The 19,895-nt window shown below is 36.1% G+C and overlaps 1 protein-coding gene across 4 annotated transcripts in view; it reads left to right on the top strand.

The window, feature by feature from the left end:
- The window catches only part of TMEM135 (transmembrane protein 135), a 286,961-nt gene that overhangs the window by 65,577 nt on the left and 201,489 nt on the right, over positions 1-19,895 (top strand). For all 4 annotated transcript variants that reach the window (XM_038568356.1, XM_038568357.1, XM_038568358.1 and 1 more), the window contains 2 exons: positions 15,986-16,113; positions 18,573-18,665. In XM_038568356.1, coding sequence (XP_038424284.1) covers positions 15,986-16,113; positions 18,573-18,665 — 221 coding nt within the window. The remainder of the gene's footprint in view (positions 1-15,985; positions 16,114-18,572; positions 18,666-19,895) is intronic.

The following is a 19,895-nucleotide window of genomic DNA, read 5'->3' as shown; positions in this document are numbered from 1 at the left end:
AACATAATTGAATTTGAGTGTTCTCATAAAAAAACGGGGGTAGGGACGCTTGGGTAGCTCAGCACCTGAGCTTCTGCCTTCAGTTCAGGGTGTGATTTTGAGGGTCTGGGATCGAGTCCTGCATTAGGCTCCCTGCGGGGAGCCTGCTTCTCCGTCTATATCTCTGCCTCTCTCTCTGTGTCTTTCATGAATAAATAAATAAAATATTAAAAAAAAATGGGGATAAAATACCTGTCTCATATTTAAAAAAAAATATAAATCTGTACTTGCTATTCTTCTGCAGAGAACTCTCCAGTGGCTTTCTATCTCAATTAATGTGCAAGCTTTACCATTGCCTTCAGAATTTTATGTGATCTGGCTGTTGCCTTGTTTGATTACGTATCATACCATTTCCCCTTTTTTATTTATTCACTTCTACCTGATACAATTATATGATTTATTTTATAGTTTTGAATCTAATTTTTGTTATTTAGAATAGTGAGCTCTTGATTTCTGGGGGATATCTTAAAATTAGACAACAGATTGTCAAGAAATGAACATTTCTAAGGAGTGTAACTATTCATTGAGTGTTCATTTTTTCCCCGCTCTTGCTTTCCTACACTCATTTCAAATATTACAGATTGCCTACGATGTGTCAAAAATACAGTGGTGGGGGAACAAGATGTACTTGGACATTATAGTTAAAGGGGAAGATAAATGTAAAAGAAATACACACAAAAAATTATTCCAACTGTGATAAGTTGCTAACTGCTATTAAGAAGTATAGGATGGGGACGCCTGGGTGGCTCAGCAGTTGAGTATCTGCCTTTGGCTTGAGGCATGATCCCGGGGTCCGGGATCGAGTCCCTCATGGGACTCCTTGTGGGGAGACTACTCCCTCTGCCTATGTCTCTGCCTCTCTCTCTCTCTCTCTCTCTCTCTCTCTCTCTCTCTCTCGGTGCCTCTCATGAATAAATAAATAAATAAATAGTCTTAAAAAAAAAAAAAAAAAGGAAGTGCAGTGTGTTACTAGAGAGTTACAACAGGACCCCTTCTAGTATAGTGGGTTTGAAAGGCTTTCCCAATGAAGAGACACAGTGAATATATGAATATATATTAACTATATATGTATTAGACTTAACATTTATGACACAAAACCCAAACTTAGAGATTGAGGAGGAAATTGAGAGACATAAAAGCATTACCTTATAAAGAGTATTTGATGATTCTTAGATCCAGTGGCCAAGAATTTGATTTCTATCCTTCTGACTTTGGCCCTCATTTAAACTTGAAACCAGAGCCAATTATAAGGTGTCTCAGACCATACAAATGCCTTGATTACCAGATTCGCTGAGATTGAACCTCCTTTATAATAAAATCTGTATTTTAAATTAAGGTAGTCAAAAGAGATTTATTTATCTTAGAGACAGTGCAGCATGCACATGCATGAGTAGGGGAGAGGGGCAGAGATAGAGGGAGAGGAGAAGCAAACTCCCCCCTGAGTGTGGAGCTCTGACCCTGAAATCATGACCTGAGCTGAAATGAAGAGTCAGCCACTCAATGGATTGAGCCACTTGGGCACCCCCAGGTCTTATTTTTTAAAAAGGTTTTGAAATTTGTTAGAGAAAAAATATAGGAAATCTACAGATGAATATCTCACTCTAGTTCTGTTCATTGAAGTTCTGTTTTTTATTTTGATCTGTTGGTGCTATGAAACCGTGGTTTAGTTTTGATTCTCATGAGGACAACCTGACTTCTCTGAATAACAGGACAGCTCTTTCCTGATCTTGTAGCAGGTTATAGTGAACACTCCCTACATCTACTGATCCTGTTACCAGTGGCTCTATTAGAGTCATTAACTCAGGAATGAATGGGGAAGCCCTGGTATGCTGCCCAGGCCAACTCCTCCATACTAGGGAGTTCTGAGGGGTCTGACAGATTGAGAGCACAACTCTGGGTTGGGTTTGCTCATGCAGTTGTGGAACAGACTTGGATAAACTTGTGGCAGGAATAGTCAGTAGCTCAAGAGATGAAGGTTTGGAAAAGAGAAAGCGAGAAATTATTTTGGGTGCTGGCAGTGGGAGGAAGGTGTCAGGCTCAAGCTTTAACAACCAACTTCTCTGGCCACACCTAGAGATTTATAGAGATAGGTTGTGGGGTGGGTACGTGCAAGAGAGCACACAGAAAGCACATAATCATGGGTTGGGGTCAGCATGTATTCAATAGTGACCCTGGGCAGGGAAGGAGATGTGTGGGGTGTGGTGTTCTAGGCATTCTGTTGCTATCAGGGCTTTTCTTGTCTGGTGGCTGGAATGTTCCAGTCCTTGCAAAGTAACTTCTTCAGTGACTCAAGAAAGTGTGATTAGAAATAACACAATAGCCAGTCTTGTCTATTTCTGATCTGAACTGTTGAAATTTATAGTTGAGTAACAGTTGAAATTTATAGTTGAGTAACACGGACAATCCTGTTACAAGAGAAGGCAGATTGAGGTATAATTGAGTTCTTAATCACCATTTATTTTTTCAAATATCTTAACTAGAGACAAATTTCTGCAAAATACTTAAATCTGCACAACACAAAAAGGGAACTGGAGTGGAGGCAGGGAATGATTGTGCAGAGGGAAGGAAACTAACATTTTAAGGTGCTTACTATATGCTTGTTACTCTGCTGGGTGCTTTATATTTGTCATCTATTTAAAAAGTACTGACATGTTGGAAGAAAGAAAATGTAACATTGGCTGTACACGTGGCTGGTGCTGTTTTCCTCTGTTGGGATTATTTCTTTTTACTTAGAGATTTAGTGGTATTCATGTTGTGTTTCCATTGTCTTTCATCTTTTGCTCTTGTAGACTAGGAATGTAGTTTCTACCTCTGGAGCCATCATCATGCCTAATTCAGTCTTCCCCTAGGTTAGGTCACTGATATGTGTATAAACCAAATTTATGAATATCCTATGAGGTTGTTTATATATCTCAGTTGTGTTTTTCCTTGTATTTTTGTATTTTTTTCTTTCAAGATGGGCAGACTTATAGGGGGTAGCAAGTCATAAATTTGTATTTGTAACATGCACTGCAGCTAAATGATATTTGTCCTCATTTGGAATAGTCTGACTTCCAACATGAGTTATGGTGGTTAAGAGCACGGTTTCTGGAGCCACTTCCTTGAGGTCAGTCCCTGCTTTGCTACTTAATTAGTTGTGTGGCTTTGGGCAACTTAATCTGTTTGTGCCCAGGTTTTCTTATGAAAGGGGGTAACGATCATGCCCATCTTGTAGACTCCTGTGAAGACTGAGTTAACATTTGTATGCTGTTTAGAGCAGTACCTGGCACAACAGTGTTTGTTAAATTAATAAATATTCTGTTTGTAAAATATTTAAAAAATATAAATTCATTATGCTATTTTCTTCAAGCAGTTCTCAGTATGGGGTAATTTTGCCTTTTAGAAGACATTTGGCAATACCTGTAGACATTTTTGGTTGTCACAGCTCAGAGTATGCTGCTGGCATTTAGAGAATAGAAGACAGGGGATGCTCTAATCATCTTAAAATATATAGGATAGTCCTCTACAACAGCAAATAACCTGGCCCCAAATGTTGATAGTGTCAAGATTGAGAGACCCTGCTTTAAATAAATCATTACCTGCTAGTGATTACTTAGAGAAAAATACATAAAACATGAAACCAATTCTTTCTCATTGTGAAGAATTCTTATTTCTCAAAGGAGCTAGATTTGTCAGCTCCTCTAGAAATAATCTTCTAGAAGTTAGTGGGCAAGTGCTGAGGCTAAGAAAGACTGCTGAATTAGGAGTTTGGTGCTAATAAAGGTGAGATCATGGGGTTAGCCACTGTGAGGGTTTTGCATTCCCACCAACAATGCACAGGATTCCTTTTTCTCCATATCTCGCCAACAATTGTTATTTCTTGTGCTGTTGGTTATAGCCATTCTGACAGGCGGTAGGTGATACCACATTGTAGTTTTGATATATATTTCTTTGATGATAAGTGATGATGATCATCTTTTCATTTGTCGCCCATCTGGATGTCTTTTTTTGGAGAAATGTCTGTTCATGTTTTCTGCTCATTTAAAATAGGTTATTTGGTTTTTTGGGTGGTAAGTTTTATAAGTTTTTTATATATTTTGGATACTAACCCTTTATTGGATATGTCATTTGCAAATGTCTTCTCCCATTCCGTAAGTTGTCTTTTAGTTTTGTTGATTGTTTTGTTTACTATGCAGAGCTTTTTATTTTGATGTAGTCCCAATAGTTCATTAAAATTTTTTTTAAAGATTATATTTGTTTGAGAGAGAGAGAGAGAGAGAGAGAGAGAGAGACAGCATGAGTGGGGGTGGGGCCAGAGGGAAAAGCAGGGATTGCATTAAATGTATAGATTGCTTTCAGTAATATAGTCATTATAATAATATTTGTTCTTCTAATCCATGAGCATGGAGTGTCCTTCTATTTCTGTGTTGTCTTTAATTTCTTTCAGCTGTGTTTTATAGTTTTCAGAGTATAGGTCGTCTGTTGATGTAAGTGAGGTGTTAAAGTTCCCTACTATTATTTTATTATTATCAATTAATTCCTTTGTGTTATTAACTGTTTTATATATTTGGGTGCTCCCATGTTGGTTGTGTAAATATTTACAATTGTTATATCTTATTGTTGGGTTGTTTCTTTTATTACTATATAGTGGCCTTCCTTGTCTTGTTACAGTCTCCATTTTAAAGTCTACTTTGTCCAGTATAAGTATTATTACTCCAGCTTTCTTTTGACATGCATTTGCATGGTAAATGTTTCTCCATCCTCTCATTTTCATTCTGCAGGTGTCTTTGGATCTAAAATGATTTTTCTTGGAAGCAGCATATAGATGAGTTTTGTTTTTATATCCATTCTGTCACCTTATGTTTTTTTGTTGCAGTGTTTAGTCCATTTGTATTCTAAGTAATGATGGAAGCACTGAGTTCTCTAAATCTATTCTGTTTTGCATAATTCTTTTTTCTCTCTCTTGTTTGGGTTGATTAATTCTCATTAGTCTGTCTTCTAGATCATTAATTTGTTCCTCTGCTTCTTCCAGCTTGCTGTGATTACATTAAGTATGTTTTTAATCTCATCTATTGCATTCTTCATCTCAGATTGGTTTCTCCACCCTTTCTCATGTCCAGTGAGTATTCTTATGAGGATCATTTCTTTTTAAAGATTTTATTTATTTATTTGACAGAGAGAGCACAAGCAGGGAGGATAGCCGGCAGAGGAAGAGGGAGAAACAGGCCTCCCACTGAGCCTGATATGGGGCTCAACCCCAGGACCCTGAGATCATGACCTGAGCCTAAGGCAGATGCTCAACCAACTGAGTCGCCCAGGTGCCCCGGATCATTTCTTTAAATATTCCATGATGCATGTTACTTATATCTGTTTGCTTAGACTGCCAGCAATGGCCTTCTACTGTCCTTTGATTTCTCTGAGTCTTGGTGCCTGTTTCTGTGTGTAAATGAAAGTCAGCTAGAACTCCTGTTCTATGACTTATGAAGAAGAGGCCCTGCCCTATTATGTAGTGTTCTCTCTTCCCCAGGGCCTGGTGCTTCTGAGAGCATCTCCCTTGTGTGCTGTATGTGCTGTGGTTTTGTGTAGCAGAAGCTCTGCAGAGGCTCTTTTTGCCTGTTTTGGTCAGTTTGCCTGTTTTGCCTGTTTGGCCTCTGGCCTGAATGTAGCATGTTTTAACTAGGTGTACTCTGGTCTGCTTGTGAAATGAGACCAGTTGTTACTGCTGCTGGAACTGGGGCCTTGCATAACTCCTGGGATGGGAGACATTGTGTGTGCCCAGGTTTAAACCTATCTTCTGGGGAAAGGGGCCTGTCACACTGGGACTGAGGCAAGTATGAGTGGGAAGGGCCATTCCTCTGGAGCACTGTGTGTGTGCATGGGGTGGTGGCAGGTTTTGTGTAAGCAAGTTACATCATAGTGAGTGTTGGTGTTGTGTTGTTTGCCACAGGTAGTCCTGTGCTTATTCCTAGGGGCAGGGGAGGGAAGTGGCACCTGGTAGTTCCTTTTTTTCCAGAGTGATCTTTCCCATAATGCTGTCTCTTTGGTGCATACTCTGAGATGAGCAGATAACCTGCCCACTCAGCACCCCAAGTGCTCTTCAGATCACTGTTTCCATGCTCTATGTCTGTGGGCTGTTTGCCCTGTCTTTTCTCTAAGAGCAGCCCCAGTGCCTCTGGGACAAGCCTTTTCATGTTTAGATGACTTTCAGCCCTACTGGTTGCAAGAACTCACAATATTCAGCCCTTCTCAATTTCCAGGCCGATTTCTCTGGTTATTTGTTTTTCCTGTGCGCTCCCCTGTTTGTTAGTTTGTCTCTTATCTTCTCTGTGACAGTGGCTCCTTCCCCACCACAGTGGCCACTGTTTCCCAAGCCCCTCTCCGAACTTCCTGCCTTCTTTGATGTGGTCTCTTCTCTACCTTTAATAGTAAAGTTGTTTCTGCCAGTCCTCAGGTCAATTCCTGGGATATTTAGGATGATTGATAGTTATCTAGTTGTGTTAATGGGATAATGTGAGCCTAGGGTCCTCGTACTCTGCTGCCAAATTCCCCTCCTTCGAACATGGAATATCTTGTCATTTATTTGTGTCTTTATGTTCTTTGACTTAATTAAAGTCTATTCTGTCTTGTATAAGTAGTCACCTGCTTCTCTTTTGGTCACTATTAGCATGGAATATCTTTTTCCCATTCGTTTACTTTCAACTTATGTGTATCCTGAAAGCTAAAGAGAGCCTTTTGTAGGCAGCATTTTGTTGGGTCTTGTTTGTTCTTAAATTTAATTTTATTATTATTTTAATCCATTTAGCCACTCTGTGTTTTGATAGGATTATTTAATGGATTTACATTTAAAACTATTATTGTAATTATTTTTAAAAGATTTTATTTATTTATTTGAGAGAGATAAGTGCAAGAGAGAGCATGAGCAAGGGGAGAAACAAACTTCCTCGCTGAGCAGGGAGCCCGATGTGGGGCTCAATCCCAGGACTCTGGGATCATGACCTGAACTGAAGGCAGATGCTTAACCAACTGAACCCCCAGGTGCCCCATTTAAAACAATTATTATGTTGCTGTTTTGTTCATTGTTTTTTATTTTGTAGTTCCTTTGTTCTTCTCTTGCCATTTTCCTTTGTGATTTGATGATTTTTTTTTTTTTTTTTGGTCGTGGCTTCTTTGATTTCTTTATTTTTCTTGTATCAACTATAGGTTTTTGCTTTGTGGTTACCATGAGGCTAATATAAAACATTTATAAATAGTCTAGTTTGAGCTGATAGCTTCAATCACATACGAAAACTGTACACTTTATTCCCCATCCCCATTTTATGTTTTTGTAGTCACAATTTTTTATATTAATAAATTATTAAGGGATAGTTATAATAAATCATAACTATAACTATAACTATAATTATAATATATTATATATTATATATTATATATTATATATTATATATATAACTATGATATATATAACTATTATATATTATATTATATTATATATAACTATAACTATAATAATAAATTATAACTATCTCTAAATTATAACTATCAGATTAATTTATCTGTTAATAAATTATTAAGGGATAGTTATTTTAAATACTTTAGCTTTGATTTTTATTTTATTTTATTTTTTTTTAAAGCACAGTGGGTTTTTTTTTTTAAGATTTTATTTATTTATTCATAGAGATGCAGAGAGAGAGAGAGAGAGAGAGAGAGAGAGGCAGAGACACAGACACAGGCAGAGGGAGAGGGAGAAGCAGGCTCCATGCAGAGAGCCTGACGTGGGACTCCATCCAGGGTCTCCAGATCACGCCCTGGGCTGCAGGTGGCGCTAAACCGCTGTGCCACTGGGGCTGCCCTGACTTATTTTAGAGTTAGTACTGTCAGTACTTTTGAATTGATACTGTAACAGCACCATTATAGTATTAAAATATCTGACTATATATTTGTGTGAATTTGACTATGCACTGTCTTCATCAGTGAGTTTTATATTTTCATGTTTTTATGATATTAATTAATGTCTTTTCATTTCAGCTTGAGGAACTTTCTTTTGTTTCCTATAATATAGTTCTAGTGGTGATGTACTCAGCTTTTGTTTTTTTGCAAAAGTTTTTATGTCATGTTCTGAAGGACAGCTTTGGCAAGTAAAGTATTCTTGGTTGGCAGCTTTTTTCTTTCAGAAATTTGAATTTTTCATTCCACTCTTTTCTGGCCTACAAGATTTCTTCTAAGAAATTCACTTATTCTTTTGAGGTTCTTTTGTATATGATGATTTGCTTTTCTCATACTACTTTCAGAATTCTTTCTTTGGTACACTTTGGTACCTGATGAGGTCTGAGTAATGTATAGAATTGTTTTGCATCACTATACTGTATACTTGAAACCAATATAACACTGTTTGGTAACTGTACTGGGATTAAAATTAAAAAAAAAATTTCTTTGACCTTTGAGAATTTGATTATGATATATCTAGGTGAAAATCTCTCTATAGTTAATATAGTTGGGGCTCTTTGGGCTACATGGTTTTGAATGTCTGTTTCCTTCTCCAAATTAGGGGAGTTCTTCAGTCATTGTTTCCTTAAGTAAGGTTTCTGTTGTTTTTCTCTTTCTCTGCTTGTTCCAGGATTCCCTTAATGCTTATTTATTTGATTTGTGTCCCATAATTCTTGTAGACTTTTTTTTTTACTTTTTTAACCTTTTTTCTTTTTGTTTCTCCATCTGGGTAATTTCAAATAACCTGTCTTTGACCTCAGTGATTCTTTCTTCAGCTTGACGTAGTCTGTTGCTGAAGCTATCTGTGGAATTTTTTTCTGTTTTGTCATTATTTTCTTCAGCTCCAGAATTTCTTTTTTCTTTTCTTTTTTCTTTTCTTTTCTTTTTTCTTTTCTTCTTTTCTTCTCTCTTCTCTTCTCTCCCTTCCCCCTCCTCTCTTTCCTTTCCTTTTTCCTTCCTTCCTTCCTTCCTTCCTTCCTTCCTTCCTTCCTTCCTTCCTTCCTTCCTTCCTTCCTTCCTTCCATTTTCATCTTTGTTGAACTTCTCATTTTGGTCATGTATTGTTTTTCTGATTTCATTTAGTTGTCTGTGTTCTGTTGTATTTACTGAGGTTTTTTATGATGATGATTTTGAAATCTTTGGCAATTCATAGATCCCTGTTTTCTTAAGGTTGGTTACTGGTGCTTTATTTTATTCCTTTGTTTTTCCGATTATTGTATTCCTTGTGGCTTCATTTTGGTGTGTTTGCATTTGAAGAGGTAGGCATTATTTCTGGTCTCCAAACTGTGGCTCCTGCAGTCCTTCCATGCAGACTGTCCAGAGATTTTGGGTAGGTTTTCTGGGCAAGCCTGTGCATGGGTTTGCTATTGCAATCTTCAAGCAGGCTAGTCTGGTGTTTAGGGGTGAGTCTAGAGCCTAGGTTCAGTGGCATCGGCCTTCTGCTTGGGCCCATTGGGGCAGACCTGGTGGCTCAGACTTTGGTGTTGGGCCTGAAGCCTCAGTCCCTGGAACAAGACTGGAGCCTGGGTTCTTGGGAGTTAGCTTGGAGTTAGCATATGGTTTGTGTGGGTTGGCCTTGTGTCCTTCTTCACTAGGGCAGGCCTGGCTCCATGATTTGTGATGAAGTTGGATGCTTATGTCACTTTTAGTGGATGGGTGTCTCACTGCACACGGGGTTGCCTGGACTTGGGAGATTGTCTTTCCTACACTTTTCAATGTGTCTTATTTCTGTGTTCCATCCAGGTGCTGTAATCTCTTACCTGGAATCCTTAGCTTTTGTGAGGGTATTTTCATGAAGGTATTTTCATGCTTGGGTAGTTATTTAAATTGTTGTTTCTGCAAGAAGTTGAGTGATGGAAACTGCTATTTGGCTGATGTCATTCCTGTGTCATTTAATTTAATCTCTTTAATAAATGAGGAAACAAATTTAAAGAATTACATCCAAACAAGGATCTTTCATAGCAATTGTTAGTTGTAGAGCTAAAATTAAAAATCGTATCTCATGATTACTTTGTACTCTATCATGGTGTTTATTTCTATCTCTTGTTTAGATTATTTTTTCTATAATCCCATTTTCTCCTACTTGTTTATCTCCCACCAATTTTATATGTGTGTTATATGCTTATTGTAGATTGCCTGGAAATACCCCCAAACAAAAAGAAGATTAGAATAATCTGTTGCCATAATCAGAGATAACCAATGCATAACATTCTCATATTTGTTCCATATGTTCATTAAAAAATACTATTTTGTAGTCTGCATTTTCACTTTATATATTTTGATTTATTTTTTCCTAGTTATTACATAATCTTCTAAAACTAGATTATGTAACTAAAATAAATACAGGTTTATGTTTTAATCATAGTGCTATTATGTACCTGTATTTGGTTAAATGGTTGTAAGCGAATTTGGAAAATTCATAATTAGTGAATTCCATAATTAGACTAATTACATAAATAGTGTGGAATTTCTTGGTCAAAACTGAAGAACATTAGAACATATTTTTACCATAAAATATGTTTACGAAGGTGCCTGTGGATGTCTGATAATGATTTTATATACATGTGCTCTTGCTATATGGTATGTGCAATTACTGTCACGTTATTTGGTGAGATCAGTGTTTCCTAACTTTTTTTTGCAGTGTAACATGCTATGGCATACCTAGAAAATGATAATAATTGTGTGCCATGTTAGGGAAAACTGAGATGTTTATTACTGTGCTCTGTTATCTAATAGGCCTGATTACCCAAACTGTCGAGGGGATCAGTTTTTTGGTTATTTGTAAGCATTGGTTGGAAGCCCTGGGTTAGAGCACAATGATGATAAGGTCCTACGTTACTTCTCACATTTTGTGTAAGTTTTTCCCTGTTTCTCACAATAGACTGTTCAATTTGGTGTACCAATATTGCAAATATATACAATTTATCCACTTCATTGTTAATGGATATTTAGTTTTCCGCAGTATTTGTAATTATAGATAGTGTTATGTGAATATGACTTTTGGTGAACATAAGCACTTACATTTTCTGAGTGTATATACCTAGGAGAGGAATTACTGTATTAATAGGGTAAGGATACATTTAATTTCATTAGATAGTAAAGTAAGTCTTCAGCTTTACATTCCCACCAGCAATGTATGAAAATTCCAGTTTTTTCCATTCCCATCAGTACTTTGCATTATCAGTTCTTTTTATTTTAGTCATTTTGATGTGTGTGTGGTGTTATTTCCTTGTGCAATGAAGACTAATGATGATGAGCATATTTCATTTACATATTGGCTCTGTGAATAACTGCTTCTTTTTCTTAATTGAACTTTTTATTTTGAGATGATTGTAGATTTTTATGCAGTTGTAAGAAGTAATGGAGAGAGATTCCCTGTACTTTTCATTTGGTTTTTCCTAATAGTATCATCTTGTAAAATGATAGTAAAATATCACAACCAAAATATTGCCATTGATATAGTCAAGATATAGAACATTTTCATTACCAGAAGGATCCCTCATGTTTGCACTTTTATAGCAATACCTACCTCTCTCCCACACACCTCCTCTTAGTCACTGGCCACCATTACTTTGTTCTTCATTTTCATATCTTGGCATTTCAAGAATGTTATGTAAATGAAATCATGCATTATGCAGTGTTTTGGAATTGGCCTTTTTTACTTAGCATATTTTTTAGAAGATTCATCAAGATTGTTCCATGTAAGGGCACCAGAGTGGTTCAGTGGTTGAGCATCTGCCTTCAACTCACTTGGTGATCACAGGGTCCTAAGATCAAGTCCTGCATTGGGCTCCCCGCAGGGATCTTCTCCCTCTGCCTGTGTCTCTGCCTCTCTCTGTGTCTCTCATGAATAAATAAATAAAATCTTTAAAAAAGATTGTTCCATGTATCACTCACTTTTTTTTTTCATAGCTGTAGTAGTCTCTTGTGTGAATACTCCACTGTTTTTAAATCATTCACTTCTTCAAAGACATATGGGTTGTTTCTGGGTTTTGACTATTATATAAAAGAGCTGCTATAAACATTTGTGCACAGATTTTGTGTGAACATACATTTTCATTTCTCTAGGATAAACACCCTGGACTGTAGTTCCTGGATGATATGATACTTGCTTGTTTATTTTTTCAAGAAACTCTCAAACTGCTTTCCAGAATGGCTGTGCCATTTCTCATTCTCCCTAGTAATGCATGAGTGATCCAGTTTCTCTGCTTTCTTGCTAGAATTTGGTGTTTCCAGTATTTTTAAACCTTAGCCTTTCTGATGTTGTGTAGTGATAGCTCATTGTAGTTTTAATTTGCATTTCCTTAATGGCTAGTATGTTTGTCTGCCATTTGTATATCTTCAGTGAAATATCTATTCATATCTTTGCCACTGTTTAATTGCATTACTTTTTTACTGTTGAGTTTTGAGATTTCCTTATATATTCTAGATACCAGTCCTTTTCAGGATATCTAGTTTACAAGTATTTTCTCCCATTCTGCAGTTACTCTTTTTATTTTTAACACATCTCCCAAAGAGAAGAAGTTTTAATTGTAAAGTGTAATTTACAGTTTTTCCTTTTATGAATTATGCTTTTGACCTCATGTTTAAGAACTCTTTGCCTAGTCTTAAATCCCTAAGATTTTCTTTGATTTTCATCCCTAAAATTTTATAGTTTTATATTTTACATTTGTGTCTGTAGTCCATTTTGAATTAAATTTTGTGTGAACTGTGAGACTTAGGTTGAGGTTGTTTTTTAATTTTAATTTTAAAATTTTCTGGCCTATGGACATCCACTTGCTCAATGAATATGTCTTAAAATTGAGTGGACTGATTCACTTTATTCTCTTTTTCAAAGTTGTCTTAGCTCTTATAATTTCTGTTTTTCTGTATAAATTTCAGGATAATCTTGCCTATATCTATCTGGAAAAATCTTTCTGATACTGTGATAGGAATTGTGTCACTTTAGGGAGAATTGACATGCTGCTGCTTCTAGCCCACAAACATTTATTTACTCCAGCTTTGCTTTCTTTTATCAACATTGTGTAGTTTCCAGCATACAAATCCTATTCAGGTAGATTTTTCTTAGTATTTTTTTTTTTTTTTGATGATTTATAAATGCTGTATTTTTAATTTTTGTATACATATGTTGATTGCTCTTGTATAGAAATACAAATGATTTTTTAAAAAAGATTTTATTTATTTGAAGAAAGAAATGGGGAGGGGCAGAAAGGGGGAGGGGAGAGAGAGAGAGAGAGAGAGAGAGAGAGAGAGAGAGAGAGAGACACTCCTCACTGAGCAGGAAGCCCCATAAATGCAGGGCTTGTTCTTAGGACCTGGAGATCATGACCTGAACCAAAGGCAGATGCCTAAACTGACTGAGCCACCCAGACACCCCTACAAATGTTTTTGTGTTTATCTGTATCCTGTGCCTTTGCTGAACGGCCTAATTAATTCTAGGAGGAGGTTGAGTTTTGTTTGTTTTGCATATTGTTTGGGATTTTCTATGTAGACAATCAAGTTACTTGCTAACAGGGAAAATTTTATTTCTTCCTTTCTAGGAATAGAGGGGATTTTTTTTTTAACTACTTGAATATATAACAGAGTAGCAGATTCTGCCCATTGTTAAGTGTAAAGTGAAAGAGATGTTACATTTCTAAATCTGAAGATACTAGGAGACCATTAGAACTGATGATACTGTTGCAGTGCATGGCTGGTTTAGTTGGTGGAGTATATGATTGATCACAGGGTTATAGGTTCGAGCCCCACATTGGGTGTGGAGATTAACCTAAAAATAAAAAATCTTAAAAAGAAAAAAAAAAAAAAGAACCAGTGAGATGGTTGAGGATCAGGTAGTGATTGAAAATGACACTGTGTAATTGCGTGGATGTAATAAGGTGGGAAACTCATAAGTAAAAGCATTTTAGGGAAATACAATGAGTTCTACTTTGGACATGCTGATTTTTTTAATGTCTGTGCTACATATTTCTCGATGCATCCAATAGTTATTTGAAAGATGGATTAAGAATTTAGGGAAGAGGTTGGAGTTATAAGAATTCCTACTTTGAAATGATAGATGATGCCATGGGACAGAACCTATGTGGGAATGAGTAGCAATCTGAGGAAGAAATGCCAACAACGGAAACACATTTAGAGATATGATGGGAAAATGAAAAGAATGCATTGTCAGGGAAACTATAGAAACCTCTCCTGTCAAAATTCCACCTATTTATCAAGATTCATCTTAGAAAGATCAGTGATACCTTCCAGACATCATCACCTGCCCAGTCCTATCCCCCTTTGGTCATTCCCCAATGTATATTTCTTTTTTTTTTTAAGATTTTTAAAATTTATATATTCGTGATAGAGAGAGAGAGAGAGAGGCAGAGATATAGGCATTGGGAGAAGCAGACTCCATGCCAGGAGCCCGACGTGGGACTCGATCCCGGGACTCCAGGACCAAGCCCTGGCCCAAAGGCAGGCACCAAACCGCTGAGCCACTCAGGGATCCTCCCCAATGTATATTTCTATAGCAGTTTCTTTTTCCTCTAGTCTAGCTTTTCACGATATTATAGTGTCTTGTTTATCAAGATTTTATATTCCTTGAAGGCAGAGATTAGATTTTATTCATCATTGTTTTTTCTGTGTATGGCACAATTCTTAGTAACAGTTTAATTGAATGAAGTAGGAGATGATCTGTTTCAGAGTTTTCAAAGGGATGGAGTAAGAAAAGAACTGAGAAGAGGCCATTAGATTTGTTAATCATGGACCTTAGGAAAAGTGTTACGTGGGAGTAAACAGAGAGTTCTCTAGTCTTCTTTCAAGTCAGTCTTGCCCTTTCTTACAACTCCTCCCTTATTCCCTAATTATGTGGTTTTAACTTTTGTTCCTTTGATACATTGTTTTATCATGATGGAAAAATATTTTTTCCAGGTGGCCTGTGAAAATTCTGTTTTTCCAAATATAGCTCATATCCCTTTCACAATTCTGCCTACACACACACACATATTTATGTATGTGTATATATAATATACACATATATATGATTTTATTTATTCATTTTCTGCACACATGCGTGAGAGCAAGTGTGAGCACTTGCACGAGGGTGGGGGAGGGGCAGAGGGCAGAATCCCTCCTGCCGAGCAGGGAGCCCGATGTGGGACTTGCTCCTAGCCCCCTGGGATCATGACCTGAGCTGAAGGCAGATGCTTAATCGACTGAGCCACCCAGGTGCCCCAAATATATTTTCAATCTAAATTTAAAAGATAAGTCATGAAAACTTATAGGATGATACTCTATGAAATATTTTTGTGACAAACTTCTGTACAGGATTCTGCACACATCCTCTGTGCAGATGGCTTGTTCCTGTTTCTGTGTTCTGATAACATCATGGCATCAGTCTATTGTAGAATAGTAGACTAGATTCTCAGTCTGTTTTTCAGGACTTTTTTTTTTTTTTTTTTTTTTTTTAATGGGCTCCAGTGGGCCAGAAATCATTACTTTTATTTTTTACTTTTTGTATTTGTTGCATGGTTTTGTCACACAGTAGTTGTGTTTAGATACTTGAATGAATTTCTTTGGTTTCTATCACTGAGAATATCCAGGCTGATAATAACTGTAAAATAATTTTGTTTTGGCATTCAATTTCTATTTGAATTGTGCTTTATTTTTTCCACTTAAAAATGTATTCCATTATTCAGTTTAAAACTGCTTTCAAGGCATTATAAATATTTACCACAACGTTTAGAAGTTATTCTTTATGACCTATATTGTAATTTCTTGGTGTGTATTTTACCCATTAGATCTTCAATAAATTAAAGTGTTTTCTTTTTTTTTTCCCAGAAATTATCTTTTTGTAAAGGAGCCAGTAAAATACCAGTTTTTTTTTAAATACCAGTTTTAGCTTTACTTTTAAAATATGCTATTATTCAGTACCTTTCACCTAAAAGCAAATTTAAGTGGGAAACGTTGGTTGAATTAAACAAAAAAGCCTTTCTCTTTCCAGATTGCAGCAATTCTCCGGAAACGAAAATTAGACTATTATTTACACAAACTACTCCCTGAGATCCTACAATCTGCTTCATTTCTGACTGCTAATGGGGCCTTGTATATGGCTTTCTTTTGCATTTTAAGGTTGGTATTCATAATCACCACTGGAGATTAATATGTGTTCCTTTGTTGAAACTGAAACAAATGGATGTTTTTACCAATGTTGTGCAGGTCATTGCTTGTATATATTTTTCTCTCTTGGATTACATTTATTTATCTCAAAGAAACCTTGTTAAAACAGGAGTTGTGGGCCTCTTGGTCTAAAGATGTAATATAAACCTCAAATTATTGTAATGATTATATAGCAAAAGTGCTTTGGTATATCATGTGTTTTCTGAGGCCTACTGTATTTACCAAGTTGTTGATTAGGATTTCTTAACTTTTCAGTTTCATGGATCAGGAATTCAAAGCAGCTGTCTATGATATAGGTGAGGTCCAGATGCAGTGAATAGACTTCAGAGGGAGTATAAAATGCTTGTATTTATATGTAAAACAGTAAATAACTTCTGGCTTATCCTAGTGATGAAACTTTTGGTCTGATTAAGTCTTGATTATCTATGTCACATACTTTCTATGATTTAGATGCAGTTAAAATTCAGTTTTTAGTGCTGTGATATACCTAGCATGTTGATTATATATTTACTTCTTATCTTTATCCCCAGTGATTGTTGAAAATCCAAACTAGGGTTTTTCTTAAATCTGTCAAACTGAAATATAAATTTATATTTTTCTCATATTCACGTTGCTCAGAGCAATTCTGGGGGTATACATTAACTACAATTAAAAAGATAATTTTCAGATGTCTTTTACAGATTTTTTTTCCCTCAATACACTAATAATTATAAACTTTTAGATTATGCAGAAAATAAATGATAAGGTTTATACTACTGAGAAAAATCATGCCTTTAACTTGAAAATGTTTGTAGGAAACTCTGTCATATGTTCTCTGGAAAGTTTCTAATACTTTTCACACACTAAAAATCAAGTTTTAAGATAATTAGGTTTTAAAATATTGCAATGATCATAAGTTGCTTTGGTAGCATATTTCTTTATGTTCTGTGAACCTGTTTGGTAAATTGTAGAAGTGCAAAGCACATTGAATTTATAGTTAAAATACTTATAATAACACCTATGTTCCTCATGTAAATGATGCCTTGAGTTATTTTTCTTTAATTCAGTAACTTCTTAGGGCCTTTGTGTATTTTATTTTGGAGGGAGAATCACTTTTGGTTTTCTCAGGCTGAAGGTTTCTGATGTTCATTTTAGAAATACCCATGTTCTGTAGTTTTTCTAATTCTTCTAAAGCTAAGCTTCAGTTAAAAATATAATTTCACCAGTGATTCTTAATCCTTATGTATATGTTCATACATTTTTTCTTATAACGTGTTATTTAACAGCCAACTTTGTTCAGATAATTGCAAATTTTATGTGCTGCTTCTCCCTGTCTTAGGATCATGTTGTCTCTCTCTCTCTCTTTTTAAAATATTTTATTTATTTATTCATGAGAGATACAGAGAGAGAGGCAGAGACAGAGGCAGAGGGAGAAGCAGGCTTCATGCAGGGAGCCTGATGTGGGACTGAATCCCGGGACCTCAGGATCATGCCCTGAGCCAAAGGTAGATGCTCAACAGCTGAGCCACCCAGGCATCCCTCATATTGTCTTTGAAAGAAAAAAAATCTTGCTAACATTTCCAAATATCTTTTTTTTGGTCTCTTTAAAAACCCAAGCAGCTAATGGCCATTTCTAGTGAGTGAGACACTATGTAGATTCTTACTTTAAAGGGACATATTCTAGTAAGTGGAAAATGATTTTATACCCAAAATTAAAAAATATAAAATTCTTTAGTAACTACTGTAAGGAAAAGTTACCAAGGATTGTAGAAGCAAAGAAGGAGAGACAGTTGTTGAATATTTTTCATGTGTTAAGACATAATAGTAGTCATAACAACAGTTAACATTTTTCTTGCACTTTCTATGTGCCATGTATGGTGCTGTATGAGATCGGTAATAATATTATTCCCATTTGGTAGATAAGGCAACAGAGAACATAGAGGTTTTGCATAGTGAGTAATATTGGATTCAGGGAATGTCTGAATGAATATGATTGACTAAACTATTGGAAGGAGAGATACTTGTTAGCTTGCTGTTGTAACAACCAGAATAAGAAATGGTGAGGGACTTAACTGAGCAAGGGGTAGGGGGGTAGCAGGTTGGAGAGGAATTTGAAGGATAAATTGTGTATGGAAAAATTCAAGAGGATGATTTAACATGTAGAGAAAAGGAAAAGGAGAAGCTATGGATGTCTCAAAGCATCACACCTGATGGGTAGGTAGTTTTGATCCCATTCACTTAGGAAAATAGAAGAGTGAGAGCAAGTTCATGGGGACAGGAAAGTGCGCTAATGAGTTTGGTTATGAACATGTTGAATTTGAGGTGTTGTGGGACATTAGGTAGAGGGTGGACATAGAAGCGGAACTTCTATTCGTAATAACTGAATTAACACAATAGAAATTTCATGCAAACATTCCAAATTTGAATTTCAGGAGGATACTTGGAAAATTCTACTCTTGGAGTCCTGGCTTTGGTGCCGCTTTGCCAGCATCTTATGTGGCCATTCTAATTGAAAGAAAAAGCAGGTAAAATTTTATATATCTATATATTTAAGAGAACTGATTTGCTGTCCTCCACTCCAACTAAAATTTTTTTAAACAACTATTTATTGTAGTCTGGGGATGAGAAGTATTTTCACATATGTTTTTAGTCTTACAAATATTTGATGGAAAATTTAATTTTATATTAATATTAGTATTCATGTTTATTAAGCCTGTAAAAATATAAAGATTTGCTTTATAGAACAACAGTACCCTTTGGTCTTTGTTTACTAAAAAATTAGAGAGTTCTCGAATGTGCCTAAGACATGGCATACACAAATCTAAAGATCTTTTTCAGAACTACAATATCATTATCACACCTAGGAAAATTAACAGTAGGTTTCTCTCCTCATCTACATCTGTAATTTGCTTCAAGCTCATTGAGTGACCTCTGTTAATTATTATTTTTAAGGTGTCTTCTCATTTAAAAAAATATTTTCGTTTACATAAAGCTGAAAATGTTTCATGTAACATAATAAGATTTCTATAAAATGCTACAAACTGTTATGTAAATTATTCAGTCATGTAAATAGCTGAAGGTAAAACTTTTTCATAAAAGAATTTTTGCTGGGATGCCTGGGTGGCTCAGTGGTTGAACATCTGCCTTCAGCTCAAGGCGTGATCTCAGAGTCTGGGATTGAGTCCTGCATCAGGCTCCTTGCGGGGAGCCTGCTTCTCCTTCTGCCTATGTTTCTGCCTTTCTCTGTGTCTCTCAAGAATAAATAAACAAAGTTTTTTTTAAAAAAAATAATTTTTGCCATTTCGTAAATAATCATTTTCATTGCTGGGACCTGCTTTGATTCCATCTCTATCCCAGAGAGTCCAGATGGGGTCATGTTTTTGTTTTTTGTTTTTTGTTTTTTTAATTTTATTTATTTATCCATGAGACACACACACACACACACACACACACACACACACACACAGAGAGGCAGAGACACAGGCAGAGGGAGAAGCAGGCTCCATGCAGGGACTCGATGTGGGACTGGATCCCCGGTCTCCAGGATCACAACTCAGCCGAAGGCGGCGCTAAACTGCTAAGCCACCGGGGCTGCCTGGGGTCATATTTTAATCAAAGGGTAACATATTAATCAAGATTGAGTCATCATCCTATGAAGAAATTCATTATAATCACTTATCCCATAGTAGGAGTATAGATGGATCTTATCAGGTAACCAAATATTTACTTAAACCACCTGAAGCCACTTTTAATGC

The sequence above is a fragment of the Canis lupus genome, chromosome 21 (genome assembly GCF_011100685.1).
Source record: "Canis lupus familiaris isolate Mischka breed German Shepherd chromosome 21, alternate assembly UU_Cfam_GSD_1.0, whole genome shotgun sequence".
Lineage (NCBI taxonomy): Eukaryota > Metazoa > Chordata > Mammalia > Carnivora > Canidae > Canis > Canis lupus.
The sequence above is the reverse complement of the archived record's forward strand: the minus strand, read 5'-3'. Positions and strand labels throughout refer to the sequence as shown.